This window comes from Notolabrus celidotus, unplaced genomic scaffold (genome assembly GCF_009762535.1).
Source record: "Notolabrus celidotus isolate fNotCel1 unplaced genomic scaffold, fNotCel1.pri scaffold_150_arrow_ctg1, whole genome shotgun sequence".
Taxonomy (NCBI): Eukaryota; Metazoa; Chordata; class Actinopteri; order Labriformes; family Labridae; genus Notolabrus; species Notolabrus celidotus.
In genome coordinates, this window is record NW_023260024.1 from 95,783 (window position 1) to 114,472 (window position 18,690).

The following is an 18,690-nucleotide window of genomic DNA, read 5'->3' on the forward strand; positions in this document are numbered from 1 at the left end:
TCCTGTCTTATTTTACTGTGTAGTTTGTGTCTTGTGTTTCCTGTCTTTTGTTTTATTTTGTAGTTTGTGTCTGGTGTTTCCTGTTTATTTTATTGTGTAGTTTGTGTCTGGTGCTTCCTGTCTTGTATTATTTTGTAGTTTGTGTCTTGTGTTTCCTGTCTTGTTTTTAACTGTAATTATTTCTTGTTTTATTTTGGTGGTACCCTTGTGTGTCTGTCCTCCCTATGTGGACTTCCTGCTTTATTTTGAAAGTCCTCACCCCAGTGAATCAGGCTCAGCTTCCCCTGCTTCTCTTGTGTTTCCCTCCTGTGAGATTACCCTCGTTAGTTTCACCTGCGCCGTGTTCACACCTGTCCCTCGTTACTCCGGTGAACTCTTCTTCTTCTTCTGGTGTTTTCTAGGTTTAATTCGTTGACATTTGAATTAAGTTTTCTGGCTGAAATTTTACAACAAGTTGAGTCGCCCCCTGCTGGACATGAGGAAGAATGCAGGTTTAAGACATTTGAGCATTTCCATTAGTCAAAGAACTCCATCAGGGACTTATATACTGTATTAAGTGTGTGTTCAAGCTTGTGCTTCACTTTCATGTCAATCATAAGCAGCATTTAAAGTTGTTGTTGGAGCTTATTTGAACGTTTTATTGAATGTTGGACGGTTAGGTCTTAAACTGCACGCTGTGTTTTATCTGCAGGCTGTTTCTTTTCTTTGTAAAATCTCAATGCAGACAGAAGAAGACAGAAGTATTCAGGACGTTGTCGGTCCTCTCAGATGACATCCTGCTGCAGATTGGAGAGTTTTGAATGGAAGTATGAAGTCCCCTAAAGAGCCGGTGTGTCTGCAGGTGTCTATACGCCGGCAGAGCTGCAGCCTCCGGGGGTTTTTGTCGGCTTTGAATGGAAACAATCAGGACTGACAGTGAAAGACAGGCAGCACAAAGGCTTCCCACCGCGCCGCAGAATTAATAGCACCCACGTAAGGTCCCATAGGGGAGAAACTCACGATGTGGGAGTCCTCAGAGGCGGGCGGGCGCGCTGCTCTTAATGGTGGCATATTGAAAATCGCACCCGTCTTGAGTGAATCATTTATCTGAAGGTGTAAGAAAAATGCAGATGAATATAAAAGGAGGTTTTTTCCTTCAGCTCTCTGGAAACTAAGAGAAGGAGCAGTAAAGATGGACCAGATTATACATAATTCATACATCAATTAAGATAAAGGATCCTCTGACGGTCGCTCTATTCAAACACTCTCACAGGAGCGTCTGTTAACGGCGTCCTCACAGCGCCCATGAGCAGGTTTCATAAGTCTGAAGCTGTGCATAAATTCACACGTGGGGTCTAACTCTCCTGAGTGTGAGGAGGAGAGCTCCTCCATGTAGACTCTAATGGATCATGGTGTGCTCATTTCACTTGCAAATGAACAAAAACCTGATGACAGAACTCTCCTCCTGAACTTGACGTGCAACTTTTACTGCTGCGTTAAAGTTGTGAAGTGGACGACCCGCGTACCCTCCACCCACGGCACCTCCTTACAGCGTCCAAGCCCCACCCAGCCGTCCCCTCAGTGTGGGTTAGACTCTACAATGCACAAACAGATGCTTTTATAACAGCAAATTATAACAACCATAAAGCAACTCTCCAAAAAACAAACATATCAGCTCTGAAGGATGGTTTTTATCAAATGTTTATTTCATCCAAATCTCAGGAACCCTCGTCTGAGGCCTCTGGAGCGACTGCCAATGTTTCAGAGCTTGTTCCAGCATCAGTCCTTTTTCTGCTTTTCACACAGGCTGTTTTTCTACACACGTCTAAAGCCAACTGGACCAAAACCAGACCAGGAAACCAGAATGATCCTCCTCCGACAGGTTCAATATTCAAATTCAAAACCTGTACAGTACTCCTTATTATTTCATCTGTGCCTGTTGAGTCTCAGTTTCACTGTAAACAGTTCCTCAGAGTCTTCCCTCTGGCTTCCTCCAGCGGTATGAACCTGAAACAGAAACTGATGTTCTTGTGATGTTCTTGAATGAAGGTCTATGAAAGAGGATTAGAGACACTGATGTTTTTTTTAGCTCTGACCTTCTTCACGGAATGTTCCATTTGTTCTCAGACATCATCGAAGACAGAATTCTGACATCACCAAAGACAGAACTCTGACATCATCAAAGACAGAACTCTGACATCACCAAAGACAGAACTCTGACATCATCAAAGACAGAATTCTGACATCATCAAAGAGAATTCTGAAATCGTCAAAGACAGAATTCTGACATCATCAAAGACAGAATTCTGACATCATCAAAGACAGAATTCTGACATCACCAAAGACAGAATTCTGACATCACCAAAGACAGAATTCTGACATCACCAAAGACAGAACTCTGACATCATCAAAGACAGAACTCTGACATCACCAAAGACAGAACTCTGACATCATCAAAGACAGAATTCTGACATCACCAAAGACAGAACTCTGACATCATCAAAGACAGAACTCTGACATCATCAAAGACAGAACTCTGACATCAGCAAAGACAGAACTCTGACATCATCAAAGACAGAACTCTGACATCACAAAGACAGAATTCTGACATCATCAAAGACAGAATTCTGACATCACCAAAGACAGAACTCTGACATCATCAAAAACAGAACTCTGACATCATCAAAGACAGAACTCCAGAATGTTTTTCCTGCTGATACCAATCAGGTATCAGCAGGAAAAACATTCTTGTCCCTTTTGTCATATCACAAATTTGGATTCCTCACTCAGACCCTTTCTCTTCCTCTCTTCCTGTTGTCTCCTGACTTTATTTCCTCTTCTCTATTTGTTTTTCCTGTCTTCCTTTCTTTGTTCACTTTCTAGTTTTTCCTGCTCTCCTATCCCCCTGCTCTCTCTTCCCTCCACATTGATGTCTGAACCAATCAGAGGCCAGTTTTTCTGTCACAGTCTCAAATTAACCAGTGATGTTTTTTTAGCTCTGACCTTCTTCACGGAATGTTCCATTTGTTCTCAGAATTCTGACATCATCAAAGACAGAATTCTGACATCATCAAAGACAGAATTCTGACATCATCAAAGACAGAATTCTGACATCATCAAAAACAGAATTCTGACATCATCAAAGACAGAATTCTGACAAAGACAGATTTCTAGAAGTCTGTCTTTGATGATGTCAGAATTGTAGAACACCTGCTGTTGCTCTCCATACAGACTGTTTCTCCTGCTGACACCTGATTGGTGGATACTACTCAGACTACTGCTCAGACTGAAATCCAGATCCACATGTTTCCAGTCTCATCTCTTCATCTTGATCATCGTTGAACTGTTAGTTTCTTCACACTGAAACGACCCATCACGTTTCTCTCTTTTTCAATCTCATTGTTGTCAGGACAATCGTCGTCCATTAATCGCTCCGTTCTGTACATTTCATCACACATGATCCGTTGTAGCGTCCCATTAAATCCACACTGCACCACCCACCTCTCGTCCTTTCATTTCAGCTCCAGTTTTCAGTCATTTTTCACAGCTGACTCCCCCATGTTTCACCTCTCTTCTCCCTCTCCCGCCTCGTCCTCCGCGGGTTCACCTCCTCCTCTCCGTCTAATGGAAGCTAATGTTTGTGATTTATGATTATCTGTCCGATCGAGGCTTCAAGAGGAAACCGAGACAAATATTCTGCTGGATAAAGAGTGTAAATCATGGAATGATTTAACCCCTGGAAGTGTTAGATTGGACGCTGCAACCTTTCTGTGTTTCATCTTTATCTGCGGTGCAGAGATTAATCATGTTTGTTGTGTAGAGCTGGCATTTTCTCTCTGTTTCATGATAGATCTCACTGTGGTTAATTATTCTGGCGACCACTTTCATTTCCAGCCTGACGTCGGCTAACCTTAATGTGCTCTGTACAGTAATCTGAAATTAATGGCTATCATCATTTCATGCTTTTCAGGCTTTTAGTTAGCCGCTGTGTCTCTGCCTGTGTCTGTGTGTGGAGAAGATGTGTCTGTTTCTACACTGATCGATGATCAGGTCACATGATGTTAAATTACAGACTGATGGTTGTTCCAGAAGCTCCTTTATCTTCTCTACATGTTCATCATGGAGCTGAGGGAGCGTTTATAAGCCGCTACCCGTCTTAAAGTGCAATCCCCGATCTTTAAACCCTCTTTTCACACATTTAAGGGTCTACAAAATCACTGCTGCAACTCATTTCAAACACAGTCACACTTCCTGTTTTTGTCCCTGAGAGTTATTCTGAGAGTCTGACGACAACGCAGGAAGGATCCCCGCACAGAGAGACCTTTTTGTTCAAGAGGAAAAACATTTCTGAGCCTGAAATAGCCGCTTCATCACTCCTTCATTGACAAAAACACCTGAAATAACCAAGCAGCAGCCTCTGGTGTGCTTAAACCTGCAGTTCTGCAAGTGTCCACTTGAGGCTCGCTCCAAAAGTGATTGACGTCCCATCTTTACAGCAGAAATAAACATGTTTACATCCTCCTACACAAATGGTGAATTTCTTTATAACATGAAGATATTAAGGTTATCAATTAGCAGAATAGTGTAAAGTAACCTAAGATAACAAAACCTTAAAAAGGTGCATTTGGACCGAGAGTTCCGGGGGCCTTTTAGCCCCTAGAACGACTTTCCCCTGAACTAAAAGGTTCCTGTGTGACGTATGGAGGAATAAAGAGTAAATGCACTACACGACCATACCAGTAGAGGGCAGTAACACAAAGAGGAATGCCATTTATCACAGATGACACCATAGAAGCAGACAGACAGGCAGGTATCATTCTGAGCAACACAACAGTTAGCCTGTTAGCATGAAGAGACTCAGCTGGTCTGTTTTAGATGGTGCTATATTTCATCACAGATGGATTCACAGAGGAAAAACAAAGAGGACTGCCATTCATCACAAAAGGGGAAAAAACAATGACTATGAATGGTTTTTGGAAAAAAATTGACCCAAAAAAATTTTGACAGAAAAAACTTTGACAAAAATTTTGACAAAAAAAAATTTGACAAAAAAAAAATTTGACAAAAAAAAAATTTGACAAAAAATGACCAAAAATTTGAAAAAAAACAATTGAAAAAAAAAATTTAATAAAAAATGTTGACAAAAAAGTTTGAAAAAAAATTGACAAACAAATTTGCAAACAATTTTTGAAAAAAAATAATTTTGACAAAAAAGTTTACCCGGAGCCTGTTGGAAAAAAGTTATTTTCCTCAAATTTGAAATGGTGCTCCAAAAGCAGAAAAACATGCAAAAAGAGAACATTTTGCGCCTGCAGTTACAAACATGGAAAAAACAATGAATGAATCAACACAACAGTTAGCCTGTTAGCATGAAGAGACTCAGCTGGTCTGTTTTAGATGGTGCTATATTTCATCACAGATGGATTCACTGAATCAACATGTGAGAGGAGATAAGCGCGAGTAGCAAAGACGTTTCAACACGGCTTTAAAATCCTTTTGAACTCAAAAAGCCGTGATCGCAGAGATCGGCCGGTGTTTTGGTTTAAAAGGCGACAACAGCTGTGTAAACTCCACAAACACTGACACGTTCAGCTGAAGGTCTCCAGTTTACAGGGTCACTTTTAAAACCGGAACACCGGGAGGAGAGACGCAGAATTCACGGTGGGCTGAGAGAAGACTACTGTTACAAGCTGCTAAATCAAGAGAATCACAGCTTCTTCTTTTGAAAAGTACACACACATACAAAAAAGATAGAACAAATAAAAACTAATGAAAGAAAGAGAAATCAAGAGAATCACAGATGGAAAAAACGAAGACTGTGAATGTTTTTTAGAAAAAATTGAAAAAAAAAATTGAATTTTTTTTTTTGAAAAATAAAATTGCCCCAAAAAAATTTTGACAAAAAAAAATTTGACAAAAAAAATTTGACAAAAAAAAATTTGACAAAAAAAAATTTGACAAAAAAAAATTTGACAAAAAAGTTGACCCTGTCGAAAAAACAAATTTTCCTCAAACCTGAAATTGTGCTCCGACAGCAGAAAAACATGAAAAAAAAAGTGAAAATTTTGTGCCTGCTGTTAAAAACATGGAAAAAGCAATGAATGAATCAACACAAACACTGACACGTTCAGCTGAAGGTCTCCAGTTTACAGGGTCACTTTTAAAACCGTAACACCGAGAGGAGCGACGCATTCACGGTGGGCTGAGAGAAGACTACTGTTACAAGCTGCTAAATCAAGAGAATCACAGCTTCTTCTTTTGAAAAGTACACACACATACAAAAAAGATAGAACAAATAAAAACTAATGAAAGAAAGAGAAATCAAGTGAATCACAGATGGAAAAAACAATGACTGTGAATGGTTTTAGGAGAAATTTGACAAAAAAAAAATTGAAAAAAAAATTGAAAAAACAATTATGAAAAAAAAAAAAGTGAAAATAAAATTTTGACAAGAAACTAATTGAAAAAAAATTGAAAAAAAAAAATGATTTTTTTTTTTTTTGAAAAAAACTATTTGACAAAAAAGTTGAACCGGTTCCTGTCGAAATAACAAATTTTCCTCAAATTTGAAATTGTGCTCCAAAAGCAGAAAAACATGAAAAAAGTGAAATTTTCTCCTGCGGTTAAAAACATCGAAAAGCAATGAATGAATCAACATGTGAGAGGAGATAAGCGCGAGTAGCAAAGACGTTTCAACACGGCTTTAAAATCCTTTTGAACTCAAAAGCCGTGGCAGAGATTGTGGCCGGTGTTTTGGTTTAAACAGTGACCCTGTTAACTGGAGACTCTCAGCCGGATGCATCCCTCATAAACGTCTTTAGACCATCATTAAATATCTGATGAGGATATTTTGAAATCTTCATAAAAACTAAACTAGTTTGCATTCCCAGGAACTCCCTCTGTGTTTCAACAGCTGTGTAAACTTCACAAAACACTGACACGTTCTCCAGTTTACAGGGTCACTTTTAAAACTGTAACACCGGGGGAGACGCATTCACGGTGGGCTGAGAGAAGACTACTGTTACAAGCTGCAGCTAGATTTGGACCCTGGTACATCCGGTCGAAATGCACATAGTTTCGTGGTAAAGATCCTGTGGTTGAAAAACGCCCCTATTCTGTGTGAGTTCTCTCTGAGGTAAAAGTAAAAGCTGGTTCTGCAGCGTTCTTTAGATATGAGAGTCTGACACAGATGGAGCTGACAGGCATTAGAAATACGATGATGAAGTCACCTGTCTCGCTCCTAAAGGTCGGGTTTGCTTTTTTAGGTCATGTTTACACAACTGTATTGATTTCTTTCTGTTTCATAACCAAGTTAAAACTCTGTTCAGGGTCTTTGAGTTCACGAAAAATCCCCAAACACTCATCAGAGATTCATACACTTCAACCGGTGTAGGCTGCCCAACTTTAGGACATTTAAAGCTGCTGTGCCTCCTGTGGGCAGAGATTATTATATTAATAATAATAATAATCTTTATTTATAGAGCTCTTTTCAAATCTGTGTTGCAAAGTGCTTTACATTGCATCAAAAAGACAAGTGCAAAATCATAAACATTTAAAAGGGATCGTCCAGTAGGTGGATAAACAAGAACTATTAAAAGAAAACATTCAAAAATAAAAATAAAATAAAATAATCAATACAAAATAAATATAAATTAAATAAATAAAAATTAAATAAATAGATGAATACATTAAGAAATATAAATAAAGAAATATATATATGAAAAGAAGAAAAAAAATATATAATATATATAAAAATATATATAATTTAAATATTAATTAATTAATAAACAAATAAATACATAAATAAATGCAAATAAAAGAAATATGAAAAAAATTAAAATTGAAATAAAATATATTGAAATAATAAATAATACAAATAAAAAGATATGCATCTTATCACTTGTCTTCTTCTGTCCTGTACATCACGATGTATTTTTTCACACAGTGATCTCATCCTGCTTCCTTTTAATTGCCTAATGAGCCGCTCATTGTCAATGTTTGCTTTTGGAAATGGAAGGAAAGGCCGTTTCCTCAGCCTGCTCTGACGTGAATGCTCAAATGTTGATTGATTGACTATAACTGTCTTTCAAAGACAAACAAAAGGTTCTACATTCGAGATCAATAAAACCAGACCGCAGCTGAACCAACAGAGATTTTACTGGAAAAGGTGGAAACATCATGTCTAGGTTTGATCTCCGGGATGTATCTGCAGCTTCAAGGATTTATGAGACAGATCAGAGGTTGTAAATTGAGGGTTACGGTTTTGATATATTCAGCAGATCAGCTCTGAGACAGCCGGTTAAAGGTGACATATCATGCAAAATGGACTTTTAATGGTTCTCTACCTGAAATATGTGTCCCTGTCTACAAACCCCCCTGATGAATGAAAAGAATCCATTCTGCCCCTGTTCTGATTTCTACACCTTTCTGTAAATGTGTGTGAAACGAGCCGTTTTCAGACTTATGTCTTTTTGTTACGTAACAACAATATCCGGTCTGTCACGGAGTCAGAGCTCGGAGCTTGTTCAGCCCATAGACTGTTATAAAATATACTGAATCCCCTCCTCCGTTTTTCATTCCCTGCACACATGTGTGCTAACAAGGAGCTTAGGAGGGAGGCATGCTAGTTGTAGGCTGTCTTAATAAACACAAAGGTCGGTTTTACTCCCCACGTCTGCAGATTTGAAGATCTAGTGGATGATTTTTATTTATCATGGATAAGTGCTAGCACTAGTTAGCATAGCCACATAGCTACATGTTCGTAGCTGTGTACCAAGACACACGTCTACATGCTGACAAATAAAGCAACAAGAAACACTAAATCTGTGACCAATGGTTCAGAAAGGTCCTGCTGCAGGCGCCTCTCCGTCAGGATCAGATTCTGGATCAGATTCAGAGGGTTGAAGTAACGTGATCTCTGAGCAGCCGTGTATATTCAGCCAACATGTAAACATTAGATCAACGTGCTGGAGAGCCGAGGCCACACCCACTTCCTGAGGGGGCGTGGTCAGAGAGAAAACAGAGTGTTCTGAGGAGGACTGAAGAAGAGGGGTTTTCAGGCAGACCAAAATCTGATTTCAAAGTGTTTTTTTGAGCATAAACTTTAAAGACATGTTTTGGGGACCTCTTAGACCAATATATATTGATGAAAAAAAGCGTGATATGTCACCTTTAAATCAATTCCAGTCGAGTGAGCGTCCCAGGACCAGCTGTATGATCAGTGTGTGACAACATTCATGCTTATCTGTAGGCGACCAAAGACCTGGAGAACTACGACAAGGACAGTCACGATGAGTTCAAGAAGTACGAGATGACGAAGGAGCACGAGAGGAGGGAGCGCCTGAAGGCCCTGAACGAGGAGGACCGCAAGAAGGAGGAGCAACATTACGAGGAGATGAAGAAGAAACACGCCAACCATCCAAAAGTTCACCACCCTGTAAGACTCCTGCAGGAAGAAAGATTACAACTGAGACTCATTTATTTACTTATTCTTAGTTTTACTGATGCTGTAGAAGGGTGGAAGGGTTTGAACTTTCATGGATAAGATTATATGGAAAGAACTTAAAATACAAGACAGAAGGAGAGCTAAAATGTAGCATGGTGTGTGTGCAGGGCAGTGAAGACCAGCTGAAGGAGGTGTGGCAGGAGGCTGACGGTTTGGACCCTATGGACTTCAATCCAAGGACTTTCTTCACACTGCACGGTCTGTAACCAGAGACTACAGATTTCTTTAAGAGTCAAAACACCTCTAAGAGATCCTGACGCCTGAAACTTTACAGTCTGGTGACTAAAGTCTGTCCTTTTGTGATTTGTGTTGCAGACAGCAACGGGGACGGCTTCTTGGACGAGAGCGAGCTCGAAGCTCTCTTCACCAAAGAGGTATCTGTGTAAATGTAATAATGTCTGATGGCTTTAATGTTTGAGGATAATGTGTCACAGAAATGATGAACTTGTATCTGTTCGTGTGTCAAAGCTGGAGAAGGTGTACAACCCTGAAAACGAAGAAGACGACATGATGGAGATGGAAGAAGAGAGACTACGAATGAGAGAGCACGTCATGAATGAGGTGAGCGACAACATTACACAACATGTTTAAAGGTCCCCGTGTGTCAACAAAGCAGAGATGATCTGGACTCAAAGTTTCACAGGTTTCCACATTTTCTACCAATCCATGATTTCCCAATTTGAGATCATGAGTCTGTCTATCTGAACATCAATCCAAACGATGCAAGCGTCCTTTAAATGCAGTCAGTAAAAACTTTGGCTCTTTAAAACCAGAATACAGTCCAAAATGATGTACAGTTTAGATCAAACTTTGATCCATAAAAACCTGTAAATATTACTCTATGTAGCCGGTTATGTCTCCACATTATTATATAATTTATGAATAATTTGCTTAATTATTATTGCAGTGCTTAAGATTTTGTCCAGCCAGGATTATTGAACAGTAATCGAGTTATCTGGTGTTCTAGTTTAATGTTCACTGCCCCTTAGTTTTGAGAAAAAAGCTGGAATAAGTATCTGAGTCATAGCGTACCTGTTCCATTTTTAGTGTTAATGTAGATTATCTCTTCATGCAGTGCCAGAATTAAAACAGTATAGCATCAAATATCCCTCCAGCTGTCAGTGATCGAAACAGAAGTTCTGAAAGTTAAATAAAGAGTTGCACGCCTGATCTTATCAGAGGTAAGGTGAGTTATTATGTGTTAAAGGTGACATATCATGCTTTTTTCATCAATATATATTGGTCTAAGAGGTCCCCAAAACATGTCTTTAAAGTTTATGCTCAAAAAAACACTTTAAAATCAGATTTTGGTCTGCCTGAAAAACCCTCTTCTTCAGTCCTCCTCAGAAAACTCTGTTTTCTCTCTGACCACGCCCCCTCAGGAAGTGGATGTGGCCTCGGCTCTCCAGCACGTTGATCTAATGTTTACATGTTGGCTGAATATACACGGCTGCTCAGAGATCACGTTACTTCAACCCTCTGAATCTGATCCAGAATCTGATCCTGACGGAGAGGCGCCTGTAGCAGGACCTTTCTGAAGGATTGGTCACAGATTTAGTGTTTCTTGTTGTTTTATTTATCAGTATGTCGACGTGTGTCTTGGTACACAGCTACGAACATGTAGCTATGTGGCTATGCTAACTAGCGCTAGCACTTATCCATGATAAATAAAAATCATCCACTAGATCTTCAAATCTGCAGACGTGTGGAGTAAAACCGACCTCTGCCAGAAAGGCAGCAGGACCTTTTCTGAAGGATTGGTCACAGATTTAGTGTTTCTTGTTGTTTTATTTGTCAGTATGTCGACATGTGTCTTGGTACACAGCTACAGCTACAGCTACCAACATGTAGCTATGTGGCTATGCTAACTAGCGCTAGCACTTTTCCATGATAAATAAAAATCATCCACTAGATCTTCAAATCTGCAGACGTGGGGAGTAAAACCGACCTTTGTGTTAATTAAGACAGCCTACAACTAGCATGCCTCCCTCCTAAGCTCCTTGTTAGCACACATGTGTGCAGGTAATGAAAAACGGAGGAGGGGTTGAGTTGTATTTTATACAGTGTATGGGCTGAACAAGCTCCGAGCTCTGACTCCGTGACAGACCGGATATTGTTGTTACGTAACAAAAACACTGAAGTCTGAAACGGCTCGTTTCACACACATTTACAGAAAGGTGGAGAAATCAGAACAGGGGCAGAATGGATTTTTTTCATTCTCAGGGGGTTTGTAGACAGGGACACATATTTCAGGTAGAGAACCATTAAAAAGTCCATTTTGCATGATATGTCACCTTTAATGTTCAGGGTTTGAACCAGAACCAAAAAACACAACCATGTTTCTCCCGTTTTAGCATCTAAACACCGGCTCCCTGATTACTTTGAAAGCTCTCCACAGACTTTCTCCAAGCTGCAGAGCAAAAATTTGAAGACCATACAAGCTGACGCGTACGTTGAAATCCTCGTGCCGATGTTTACTTTGTGTTCCAAATGCCAAAATGAAAACTAAAGGGGACAGAGCGTCTGCAGTGAGGGGTCAGAAACTCTGGAACGATCTGCTGGAGGAGGTTAGATCTGCTGAGTCAGGGATCTCTTTTAAATCCATTCTTAAAACAGACTTTATCACAGAGCCTTTCCTGATTTTACCTGAACTTTACTTGATTTTAACCATTAAAAAAAAACATTTTAAATGACTTTCACTCCTGTAGAGTTCTTTTAAAGTAATTTCATGTCTTTGAAAATATGTTTTATTTCTTTATCTTGACTTCTGTGATTTTATGACCAGCTTGTTTTATTTTGATGCTCATGGAAATCACTTTGTAACTTAGTTTTGAAAAGTTCTCTATAAATACAATTATTATTATTATTTGTATTTTTTTGTATTTTATTGTATTTATTTATTTATCTATTTTATTTTTATTGTATATAGCACATCAACAAAAAAAAGGGAAATTAAAGTGTGTCACACAAGACATTAAAACACCATGAAAGGACAGAAAAACAGATGTAAAGAGGACAGCTTTCACAGGCATCCACACACACCTAGGAACACTAACAAGTGAACCATTAATGTTGAATTAACCAAAGCAGCTTCATGTGTTGTGTTCAGGTGGACACCAACAAAGACAGACTGGTGTCTCTGAATGAATTCATGGCAGCCACCAAGAAGGAGGAGTTCACAGAAAAGGACGAGTGGGAGGTGAGGAATAGATTTAAGGAAGAGTTTGAAAGACAGAAACATGAGAAGTGACGTCTAACATCTAACATGAACCCTGCGTCCTCAGACTTTAGATCAGAACCCCATGTACACGGAGGAGGAGCTGCGAGAGTACGAACAGCACCTGGCCAACGAGGAGAACGACATCAACGAGAAGACGGTGGAGCTGCAGAGACAGAAGGAGGAGCTGGAGAGGAAACAGGAGGAACTTAATGCTCAGAGGTTGGGGCTCCAGCAGGTGAGTTAAATTCAGATTCTTCACATGAAGAATAGATGGAGAAATATCTACACAGCATCCTGACGTTTGAATAACTAAATTCAAATTCAATTCAAATTCAAATTTGCTTTATTGGCATGAACAGCAAGATATTATTCAGATAAATTCATACAGTACATTATATATATTCACAACACACTACACTCACCATATATACATTAATCACACAACATATTCATTACATATTATATTCATCACATACATATCAACCATATATTACATATTTTATATGAATTAATGAACGATGGTGTCACATATACAGCATATCTCAATGTCCTCCGATGCAGCGCGCTCACAAAACCTCCACCCAAAATCAAACCCCATGGGATGGTGCGTCCCTCAGGCTGTGACAGGCAGACACATATTTAGCAGCCAGAGGAGCTGCTGACCCTTCCCCCAGGAGGACTGACAGTTTCTCTTCTGGGGTTAATGTTGGGAAGTTTGGTACCATTTTAGTAATTTCCCTGTAGTGGGAATCTCTTAGTAGAGAGAACTTCCTGCAGTGGAGGAGGAAGTGCATCTCTGTCTCTATGTCCCCTGTAGAGCAGTGAGCACATAGACGCTCCTCTCTGGGCAGCCATGTCTGTCTCTCTCTCTCTCTCTCTCTCTCTCTCTCTCTCTCTCTCTCTCTCTCGTTCTCTCTCTCTCTCTCTCTCTCTCTCTCTCGCTCTCTCTCTCTCTCTCTCTCTCTCTCTCTCTCTCTTTCTCTCTCTCTCTCTCTCTCTCTCTCTCTCTCTCTCTCTCTTTTTATCTCTCTCTCTCTGTCTCTCTCTCTCTCTCTCTTTTTATCTCTCTCTCTCTCTCTCTCCCTCTCTCTCTCTCTCTCTCTTTCTCTCTCTCTCTCTCTCTCTCTCTCTCTCTCCTCTCTTTCCTCTCTCTCTCTCTCTCTCTTCTCTCTCTCTCTCTCTTTCTCTCTCTCTCTCTCTCTCTCTCTCTCTCTCTCTCTCTCTCTCTCTCTCTCCCTCTCTCTCTCTCTCTCTTTCTCTCTCTCTCTCTCTCTCTCTCTCTCTCCCCCTCCCTCCCCCGCGCCCTCTCTCCCCCCCCCCCCCTCTCGCTCTCTCTCTCTCCCTCTCTCTCTCTCTCTCTCTCTCTCTCTCTCTCTCTCTCTCTCTCTCAAATTTTTTCAATTTTCAAATTCAAATTTGCTTTATTGGCATGAACAACAAGATATTATTGCCTAAGCACATAAATTCATACAGTACATTATATATATTCACAACACACTACACTCACCATATATACATTAATCACACAACATATTCATTACATATTATATTCATCACATACACATCAACCATATATTACATATTTTATATGCATTAATGAACGATGGTGTCACCTATACAGCATATCTCAATGTCCTCACCCGATGCGGCGCGCTCACAAAACCTCCACCCAAAATCAAACCCCACGGGAGGGTGCGTCCCTCAGGCTGTGACAGGCAGACACATATTTAGCAGCCAGAGGAGCTGCTGACCCTTCCCCCAGGAGAACTGACAGTTTCTCTTCTGGGGTTAATGTTGGGAAGTTTGGTACCATTTTAGTCATTTCCCTGTAGTGGGAATCTCTTAGTAGAGAGAACTTCCTGCAGTGGAGGAGGAAGTGCATCTCTGTCTCTATGTCCCCTGTAGAGCAGTGAGCACATAGACGCTCCTCTCTGGGCAGCCATGTCTGCCTGTGTCTCCCTGTCTCTGTAGCCAGCTGGTGGTCACTCAGCCTGTGTTTGGTCAGGATACATCTTTTGTTTTGTATCTCTGACACTGTACAGACTATCTAGATGACGTGTGTGATGTGTTGGCTTGTCAAACATCTACTTCAGGACTGAACTTGGGAAAAAGGCCTTCAGGTTTGCTGCTCCCTCGACCTGGAATGCCTTACTAAAGGATCTAAAACTGTCTGACATGATATCTTTGAATGCTTTTTAACGGTCCTTAAAGGTGGAGTAGGACATGTTATTTTGATACATTTTTCTCAATCACGAGCAAAAAGCGATGTATACATCGATAGGGAGTAATACACAAAGTGATCTAACACTGAGATGAGAAATCTCAGTTGTCTGTGTCAGCAGCTAGACTGCAATAAGTTCGTCCAATCATTCATTCGCCACCGAGCGCAATGATTGGCTGACCGGCCGGATGACCTGTGACCTGCCGAAAGACACACCTCCTGTTTACAGGAGTGCGCGTGACCTGACTGAAATCGTCATCAACAGGCTGTTCACTAACGCAGAACATCTGATAAACATGTCAGAGAGAGAGAAACCAACGATTTAGCTCAACTTCTGCCCTCAAGTTCTGCCGCTAAACGGAGCAAGAAGAGGGATACTGTGATGGAAAAGGAGACGACTTAAAAACACTGGATGAAGATACAAACACGAGTCAATATTCGGGATGCATTTCTGCAACGGCTGAAGGATTTGAAGGGTCTCTAAAGCGACGCCATGGTTGCTGATTTTCTACTGGACAGGTAATCATGTCATTTCATTTGTCTTTGTGTTCATGGTTTAGTTCATCTATGAGACAGCTAGCGATAACTTCGGCTAATGCTAGCGGCCGGCTAACGGCTTGTAGCTCTGTTTATGGAGACCTGTACACAGTCTGTTAGCTTGTAGCTCTGATTATAGAGACCTGTATACAGTATGTTAGCTGGTAGCTCCGTGTATAGAGACCTGTACACAGTCTGTTAGCTTGTAGCTCTTTATAGAGACTTAAATACAGTCTGTTAGCTTGTAGCTCTGTTTATAGAGACCTGTACACAGTCTGTTAGCTGGTAGCTCTTCGGTTGCTCTTTATCAGCATGAATGGGGTGTTGTACTAAGTCTAAATGCCGTCTTGCCTGTGTTTTCATAGCTACGAGAAGGAAACATCGACGTCCACACCGTTAAAACACGGGACGCAGAGGCCTCCACCCCAGCTGTTTCATGTGTTCGGAGTCCCCCTCTGACCGGTGAGTTTCAGGCCCGATAAGAACTCCATGAACATGAACGTTGCTTTGACCACTGCTTGCGTGGAGGTATAAATACTGCTCTCTTTTTTATTATGAGCTATTTTTGATTTACGTACGCAGAAGGGTTTTTTTTAATGTCCGCACAAAATAAAATCCAAACCATACTCTTTCACTTCACGTGATCTCCATGCTAAATCGCAATCTGAGACCACACCATACAGACTAAAGAGATGAGAGACAAAAAGTTTGGCTGATAAAAAATCCTGTGAATGTTAGCTGCTTCTCTAAAAGCTTGGTTTGGTGAAGGAAAGCATGAATAAAAGTGTTCAACAAGGAATCAAATACACAGAATAATTGTATTAATAACCTGTGGGCACAGTCTTCCTCTCCAAAGAGGGAGAGAGCACATTTTGACATCACTTACTCTGAAAATATTAGATAATATTCAAGATATCAATAAGAAATACAGTATATGTACCATATGTGCACAATACACACTGCAGTAGGCACTAAGCACACACTAGTGATAGTGGTGTCAACTCCTTGCATGGCTAGAAGAAATAACTGTTTACATACGGGGCTGAAGGAAGGGTTATTATGATCGAAATCAAATGCACAGTGCTGTAAGATAATGAGAACCTTTGACTAAACTTCTGATTCTTTCTTCTATGTCAGGTATTGCACAATATTTAACAAGAAGTCAAAAAAGTGGAGCCTGTACACAATGAAGGTGGATAAGGACTACAAGTACATCACAGACCTCCAGAGCACAATCCTGCACAGAAAGCTGACAGCAACTGGGGGATGCCAAAGAAGAGAACAAGGAGGCCGGATGATCCACGCCAACATGTTTATCTTCAACAGCCATTATTTTTATTTCTGTAATAAATACATTTTCTAATAAAAGTAAATGTAAAACAACTCTTTGATATTGCAATTATTTGTTTATAATGTTGTATGTTACTTGATATGGATTTAAATTATTTTGTGATTTGAAGAGAGAAGGCCAGTGTAAATTTAAAGATTTATTTAACAAATGTATACACAGCACACTGAAGTATTTTTTTACATGAAGATAAAATATATACAAAGGAACTAAAGGGTCAACATACAAGTATTGTATGTAATCATGTCATAGTTTAATTCACTTCCAACTGAAACCTTTATAATGTCCATGTGGAAGGGTCACGGATTTTCCAGATACAGCAACAAGGTATTACTCCTCTATGACCTGCACCAAGTGCTCCATGCTGCCAGACAACAACCTGTCAGTGCAGCATGGCGGAACTTTCTGTTGCTGTCCCCAGGATCTGGAGCTCGTCCCCGGTCGTTGCTCTCCCTCTCGCTCGTATGGCTCTGCTTTGCACTCGACCCCGGTCTCGTCCTCTCCGACCTGAGGTGCTTGGCTCAGGATCGTAATCAGCAGTCATCATGAGAGCTCTAACAAGCACAAAAAACAGGCAATATGTTGTAGTTCCAACACGAAAATGAAGACTGTCAACAATGGTGAACGCTTATAAATATATAGGCACTGTAGCCGTCTAGTAACTAAACATCATGACATGCTAAATCAAAATAAACATGGCTAGCCGGAGTTATTAGCCCGGCAGCAACAACTTGCTCTAGCTGTATTTCAGATGATAAAAAACAAACACACATAAAGCTAACATGCAGGCTATGCTGTGCATTCTAACTAATTACATAATTTTTTAATGTGGTAATATAAGCGGTTTACTTACATGGGAGATAGACGTGTTTTTCCTCCGATGAAAATAAAGTCAATCGTTCGCCGCTCCACAGCTAGCTATGGTGACGTCATCCTCCAGCTGGAGTCTGCCACAGCGCGTTCATGTGTTTGGAGGCGTGTCCCTCCCCTCTCCCTACAGGCTGCTCTGAAGGAGGGGGAGGGCTCTGTTCGGCTGTGTGCTTTCAAAATCAAGCTAACTGCTGCGGCTTTCTCAGGATCTCCTACTCCACCTTTAAACGACTTGGAGGCTGAAGCATCTGTCTGCAGATGTTTTGTTTAAATGTGACATGCTGTTTTTCTGGAGGTACCTGTTGTGTAGCTGATGTATGCATCTGCTATTTGTATGTATGTCTATTGTAAAATTGTAACTCTGTAACTGTGCAGCTGCATATCAATCAATCAATCAATCTTTATTTGTATAGCGCCAAATCACAACAAACGTTATCTCAAGACGCTTTTACAAACATAGGAGGTCTAGACCACTCTATGTCAAATTATGAACAGAGACCCAACTTCAAGACAGGGTAAGACTCAGTCTGACCCCACCTTAATCCATCATGAGCATTGCACATTGCAGTATTTAGCTAGTTACAGTGGTGAGGAAAAACTTCCTTTTAACAGGCAGAAACCTCCAGCAGGACCAGACTCATGTTAGACAGCCATCATGCCTCGACCGAGTTGGGTCTGGAAAGACAGATAGAGGGGAGTAAGAGAGAGGAGTGATAGTGATGAGACGAGTCGTAGAAGCTGTTGCCGCTGGAGTCCAGCACGTCCGTATCAGCTGGAGTCCAGATCGTCAGCAGCAGGAGGACGTCTACGGCAGCTCAGAGGAATCTACGAGACAAGGGAGCTCAGGGACTCCAGAAAGGTCTATGGTTAGTAACTTTAATGGGACAGGTAGAGTTAAAGTAAGTGATGAAGGGGTTGGGGGGAAGAGGGTGAGCTAGGATCCCAGTGTGTCAGTGTGCCAGTTCCCCCGGCAGTCTAGGCCTATAGCAGCATGACAAAAGCTGGTCCAA

At 40.7% G+C, this 18,690-nt stretch overlaps 1 protein-coding gene across 1 annotated transcript in view; it reads left to right on the forward strand.

The window, feature by feature from the left end:
* Positions 1–18,690, forward strand: part of LOC117808779 (nucleobindin-2-like) — a 30,332-nt gene that overhangs the window by 6,569 nt on the left and 5,073 nt on the right. The window contains exons 2-7 of the mRNA XM_034678440.1: positions 9,230–9,415; positions 9,592–9,682; positions 9,800–9,858; positions 9,953–10,045; positions 12,594–12,683; positions 12,769–12,939. Of these exons, the coding sequence (XP_034534331.1) occupies positions 9,230–9,415; positions 9,592–9,682; positions 9,800–9,858; positions 9,953–10,045; positions 12,594–12,683; positions 12,769–12,939 (690 nt within the window). The remainder of the gene's footprint in view (positions 1–9,229; positions 9,416–9,591; positions 9,683–9,799; positions 9,859–9,952; positions 10,046–12,593; positions 12,684–12,768; positions 12,940–18,690) is intronic.